Source organism: Acomys russatus, chromosome 9 (assembly GCF_903995435.1).
Source record: "Acomys russatus chromosome 9, mAcoRus1.1, whole genome shotgun sequence".
Taxonomy (NCBI): Eukaryota; Metazoa; Chordata; class Mammalia; order Rodentia; family Muridae; genus Acomys; species Acomys russatus.
This window is the reverse complement of record NC_067145.1, coordinates 30,059,738-30,066,184: the sequence shown is the minus strand read 5'-3', so window position 1 is coordinate 30,066,184 and position 6,447 is coordinate 30,059,738. Positions and strand designations below refer to the sequence as shown.

Here is a 6,447-nt window from a genome sequence, read left to right as displayed (position 1 = left end):
CCAGCTTTGTAGGCAGTGCCACGCCTTGGCTGGCAGTCCTGCTTGCTGTAAGAAGGCAGGCTGGGCAAGCCATGGAGAGCAATTCAATCCTCTGTGGCTTTCCCACCCATTCCTACCTCCAGATCCCTGCCCTGCCCTCCCTGGATGATGGAATACAAGCTGTAAGCTGAAATGAACCCTTTCCTCTCCAAGTTGACTTGATGGTAGTGTTTTATCACAGCAACAGAAACCTTAACTAAGACAGTGGGTATAAGCATAAAACTTGAGCGGTCAGTTTGACCGTGTGTCCATTCAGCAGCTTTAGGTCCATCCCTAGGGCCTCTAACATCCCCAGCTATGAGCTTTGACCAGGTTTATGGTATCCGATGTGATTTCTTCCCGTGATGTGGGCCTAAAATCCAACGAGAAAGCACCTGGTTATCCCATAGCAGCTGTGCCACTATTGTACCACTGGGTAATTCTTGCCTGGCAGATTGGCATTGTGATCTATAGCATCAGCGGTGGCTTGCATGAAACCTTGTAAGACTGATCCCATCCAAGTTCCACCACAGACAAGCCTTGTCAGCCCCTCTGCTCCCATAGCCACAACAGAGAGTAAAAGGTTGCAGGAGTGAGGGAGTCAGACTCCTCCATGACATAGCCACTGACACATTGCCCTTGCTTCAGTAAGTAACCTCCATGTTCATTCAGGAAGTATGCACACACACACACACACACACACACACACACACACACACACACACACACACGAGGGGGGGGGAGAGACTGGAACAATGGGAACAAGAGAGATCTGGTGGAAAAGAGGGGGGATAAATAAGAGAAGAAAATGGGGGGCTTTGAAGAACATAGTAATGTGTGCATAAAAATAATAAAACAACAAAACTGTACTCTTTGAAGATATTTTGAGGGGGGGAGAGAGAGAAACTAAGGCAGGAAAGGAGGGGAGCAGGAGAGAGGGCTGGAGCCCTGGCTATGCATACACAGATATATCTGTCCACTCAACCCTGGCCTGCCCTTTCTGAAATGTATGACGCTTTGGGGCTATAAAGGCCACTCTAGGGCTTTTCGGCTCAGTGGAGGCTGGGATGAGCACACTGCAAACCACAGCCAGTACTGCCTGTGCCATCCTCCTCTCAGCCTTGCAGACCAGGCAAGGTCAGCCCAGCTGCAAATGGAGGCCCCTAGAATCACAGCTGTGTGGGAGCCTGGGACCTAAGGCCAGCAGCAGCTTAAGTGGAGGGCAGTCACTGGCAGCCATATATGTGTGCAAGCATCTGCGTGTGCACTCGGTGCTGTGTGTACCTGTAACCCGTACTGCAGCAGGCTCTCTCGGTCGTTGATGGCCACGAAAGATGCTGCTGCTCGAAAGGACACACAGCACTGGACAGACCAGAATACAGGCAGGCTGGAGGGACAACATTCACTGGTTGCCTTGGATAGTGCTGCTCTGGTCCAGGTTAGGTCCCCAGCACTGGACAGACCAGAATACAGGCTGGAGGGACAACATTCACTGGTTGCCTTGGATAGTGCTGCTATGGTCCAGGTTAGGTCCCCTAGAGGATGCCTTTGGAACCCTACGATCTGACCCCCAGCTCCCACAACAGGCCAGCCAAAGGCTCAGGAGCACCTGAAACCAGCCATGGCTGCCCAATAGGAAACTAGCGATATGGGAAACCAAGCTTCCTCAGTTGCCTGCCGAGCCCCTTCCTGCCCCGCCTGGCCTCCATTCACCCCTTTACTTCACATGCTCCCAGGACAGCTAAGTACTCACATTCATTTACAAGATCCACTCCTCCCTGTATATCCCCCACCAGAAGGGACAGCAGGCTACAGAGAGGTTGCAGCCAGGGCAGAACACCAGGACGACAAATGCCCTGCTCCTATCTATCTATGTCCCTCAATCTTGCCTTTAGGTGAGAAGTCCCACTGTGCTGCAGCTGTAGCATAGCTCTTTGGAGTCCTACACCAAGACAGTTATTCACAAGGATGAACGACTGATAATAGCTCTAATAGCTCGATACTACTCCATCTTGGCCTTGTCTCTACCCTAAGCTGGCACGCAGGTGCACAAAACACCCTCCTGCTGTGTTGTGGATGTGAAGGATGCCCAGTCCTTACCATGGCTCTCTTGCTGCTTGATCTCTCCTCCCTGCCACTCCTTCCGACCCCTCCTCCTGGTACCCCTCCTCCCTGCTTTACTCCCTCCCCTCTCCCCTCCCCTCTCCTCTCCTTTGCCCTCCCTAGCCCTGGCCCTGCCCTCTCCTCCCCTGCCCTCCTTCCCGCTGTCCCACGGTTGGGGCGGTTGCTCTGCCACTGCCACTCTACCCCCGGGAGCAAAGCGAAGCTGCAGTGATAACTTTGGTGTGCATGGTGGAGTCGCTGCCTGGAACCCTTGGCTTCTGCCGGGTTGATCTTCAGTACTCCAGCACACCCCTTGCACCGGGACTATCCTGAGACCCAGCCTAGACCGCTGAGAGGAGTCCTGCGAGCCCTCGGGGCAGTAGGGGCGATGGAGCCCCGTGGTTGCACAGCGCTCTGGGTGCTGCTGCTGGCGCAGGTCAGTAGTCAGGTGAGTCCCGCTAGGGCCAGCAAGAGTCTCTGAAAGCGAGAAGTACATTCTGCAAGGAGAGCTCAGCAGTCCTAGCATTCTCACTGAATGGTTCTCACTTTTTCTAGCAGACACCTGCGTGCGCCCTGGGATCCGCAGCTGCAGCGTCTGAGAGCCCAGGAGCGCTGCATCCTCCGCCACCTTCCAGCTGGTTGGAAACCGGAGGTAAGTCCGAGAGGTGGGGGCTCTTGGATCCTGACAGGTAAGCGGCCAGCGGGTTGTCAGCACCCTGCCACTGCTGTACCAGCCCCCTGGAGCTCGGAACGCCAAGAGCTTTGAAGATGCGATCTTGCTTTTTCTTTACACTGTGAGGGAATTCATGCTCACGAATGACTTCCCACCAATGTCTGTATTGTTTTCCTAGCAAAAACGGTAGTGGCTTGCCAGCGTTGCATTGGAGAAAGGGTCTGAACTTAGGAAGACTCTAGATCACTCTATACACTAACGCATCATTAATGTATACACCAAACCTATCATAGGCTGCATTGTCGCACTCCAGCACCTTCCCCCTCGTCTTTCTTTCATACCTTTGATCTTCATAAGAGGAAACAGGAGGCGACCTCCTTAATATCACTAACACGTTAGTGTTGTGACCTGGGCCTTCTTGGATATGGGCTTGAGTCTGAGTCTTTTGCTAGGTATAGCCACCGCCTCCGTTGTTCACTAGTGGCTTTTCCTTGTGAGGTGCCCTAGCAACGACGCCTGGTGACTAAAGAGGCAGGCTAACGCACTTGGTCTGTATGAGGCTGTAGTCTGGGCTGGGTCCGCAGCAAAGGCAGGCCGACTTTACTTACCGCGTCTCTTCCTGGGATGAACTAGCTGGAGAGTGTTAGCAGGATTGGCGACCAGAGGCGAGCCAGGTTTAATCTTCTCAGCGGGTGACGCTTCAGAATTCCTCATTATTGCTTTCTTCAACGTGAAGTGAGTTCCTTCTGCTGAGGACAAGGATAGTTAGGGATAGATGAGTCTCGACCTAGAACTCTTGAGCGCCACTGGAGGGCGCCAAACGCCAACTGTACAGTGTTAGACTGGGCAAGGGACCTTTGACTCGCTGGAAGGCCATCTTTCTGTCACCTTGCTTCTGTTCTTTTTTGCATTCTGCAACAGCATGACCCACAGGGCGTGTTAATGCTCTAACTTTGGATTTTGCTATACTTTCAGAGTAAAAAAATCACGAAAATCCCATAGGGATTCTCGACGTTTATTTATTGTGTGTGTAGGGTGCAGGGAGCTGTGGAGGTCAGAGGACAGCTTGTCCAGGGATCAAACTCTGGTTGTCAGGCTCAGCACAGAACAGGCTGAGCAATGCAGCCATCCCACTCAGGACATGTTTATTTCACCAATGAAGTGTTACCCAAGATGATAACGTTATAGACAGAACATTGTTCGGGAAGGGAAGACTAGCTTAGTGCCTGAGGCCCCAGGCTTCTCAGCGCTTCGCTTCTCAGTTCCTAATCCCAAGAGCAGAGTTTGCATGGCGGACACTTACCTGCCTGATCAGAGCTTGCACCTGAGGGAGTGAGTTATTGCCACAGTGGTGCTAACTTTGGGGAGACGTGATGCTTTCCCACTCTGTCCTGGTGCTGTCACCCCTTGCTTATCAAAAAACAAAGTGAGAAAGTGGACAGCAGTCACACAGCTGAGGCAAGGGTAGAGCAACTGGGCCCAGAACACTCTGTGACCTTCAGGTCTGCATAAGGCAAATCGCTCAGTCTCCACAATACAAGCTGATTTTTTAAAATTAACTCTTTTGAGCTGTAAGTTCGGCCTAATGTGAGGCCTGTAAGGGTCTTGCTATCTTGCTGCATGTGTGAAGTAATTATGCAGTGAGAAAGAGATCCTCTCATGAACCTTGAGGCAACGATAAAATACTAAATTGAGAGATAAATTTGGTTATCAAACATGAATGCATCAATTTACTTTTTCATAACTCTATTGTTTTTTATTTTTGATTCCTCAATAGTTTTCTTCCATTTTTGTCTTTGTAGTAACATCCATGTTTCCCACCAAGAGCATAGCACAGAATTTTAGTTTTTTAAAAAACCCTGGGCTTTCTGATCTCAAAGCAAAGTTCAGAAGTTCTTTAGACATTTAGCTAGAGGGCAAGAGAGACAGCTCAGATGTTGAGAGTGCTTACTGCCTTCTCAGAGGGCCTGAGCTTGGGTCCCAGCACCTGTGCGGCTAGCAGCTTCCTGTAACTTCAGCTCCAGGGAATCTATCAGTTCTTTTATGGCACCTGCACACACACACACACACACACACACACTCACACATAATCACTCACACATACATACACATACACATTCACACATGCTACACACACTCACACACATACACTCACACACATCATTTTTAAAAAGCACTTTATGTAACTATACATAAAGGATACATACTTGTGTCTATATATTCCAGGTTTACAGTGATTTATATTCTTATATTCAGACATATATATCCTGAGACAGAGGGACCCAGACTGTGCTCATAAGTGTTTGGGGCTTGTGGTGGGGCCAGAGCTTTGACCTGTGACCTGTACTGATTCCTGTGTTGTGAATGTTTCTACCACGGCCATTTCAAACAGCCAGTGTGAAGAGAAGGGAGGGTTGTATATCCCAGATCAGCCCTCCTGAGCTGGTCTTCGCCGGCCTCTATACTACTAGGTGGTCCCTGATGATCTGGGGTGGTCCCTGATGACCAGGCATGATCTCTGATGACCTGGGGTGGTTCCTGATGACCTGAGGTTGTCCCTGATGGCCAGGCACACACACACACACACACACACACACACACACACACACACTCACTGGTGTCCCTGAACTTTTTGGCATCATTTTCAAACAGGAGCCTTCCCAGACTTGAGTTGTATATAAGAAACTTCTTGTAGTCAAGCCACTGGGGGTTCTGAGTCAGGGAACCCTTTGTGAACGTTTTCTCATTGTAAAGATCTACACAGGAAAGGTCTGATTATCAAACTGCAGAAATCTTGTTTCTTTTTAAATAACAAGTCATTGGTTTTGGGAGTGATAACCTTAAACATTAAGCATTAAGATAGGCTATAGCTTTTGGTTTACTGCAGTTATACTTTGACTTCACTGGTCCAGCAAGTGTGGTAGGATGCTTGCCTTCTGAGCTCACTCACTGAAGTCTCCATCTCTGACCGACCCTTTCACATGCATTTGCAAGGAATTGACTTTCTTGATGAAATCAAGGCTTCTCAGCCTTGGCAGGAGTGGCACTTGGCTCCTAAGGGGCTGTGATGTCAATATTCAGGGTCTACCAGCCACTCTGGATGCAGGAACAGCATTTTCCTTTCCCCTTTCGTGTCAGCAAAGATCATCTCCACAGCAATCAGGACACTTTCTTTGAGGAGAGCAGTCTTGCTGTGACCACTATGCTGCCTGGGAGGCAGGTCCTGGCCACAGCAAGGCACTCTGTCACAGTCTGGCACATAGCTTCTGCTGAGAGCTGGTACAGACCTTTCTAGAGACTTGTGTAGGTACATTGAAATGAATTGTATTACAAACAATTATTAAATATCAAAATGCCCAAAGCTCACAACTTAAAGCCTCGAGCATTTAAAACTTCTTGATGCTGGAGTTACTAAACCCTGTTTATAGTAGGGTCCCCTAATGTCGTCTCTCTGTTTCTTAGTGTCACACTGGTTGTTTAATGGTCTCCATAATAAGAGAAAAGATGGCATGTTTGTTTTTATGACTCTTATTTTACTTACTATAATGATCTATGGTTACACGCACACATCATCCTGTAAGCAAACAACTTGGCTATTTACCCCTTCTTGTGTGTGTGTGTGTGTGTGTGTGTGTGTGTGTGTGTGTGTGTGT

General features: G+C 49.4%; 1 protein-coding gene across 2 annotated transcripts in view; it reads left to right on the top strand.

The window, feature by feature from the left end:
- The first annotated feature begins 2,302 nt into the window (after positions 1-2,302).
- Positions 2,303-6,447, top strand: part of Adamts16 (ADAM metallopeptidase with thrombospondin type 1 motif 16) — a 118,101-nt gene continuing 113,956 nt past the window's right edge. The window contains exons 1-2 of one of the 2 annotated variants that reach the window (XM_051151063.1): positions 2,303-2,569; positions 2,680-2,773. In XM_051151063.1, coding sequence (XP_051007020.1) covers positions 2,510-2,569; positions 2,680-2,773 — 154 coding nt within the window. In that variant the 5' untranslated portion in view covers positions 2,303-2,509. Of the gene's footprint in view, positions 2,570-2,676; positions 2,774-6,447 lie in introns of both variants that reach the window. The other variant, XM_051151062.1, reaches the window with a different exon arrangement.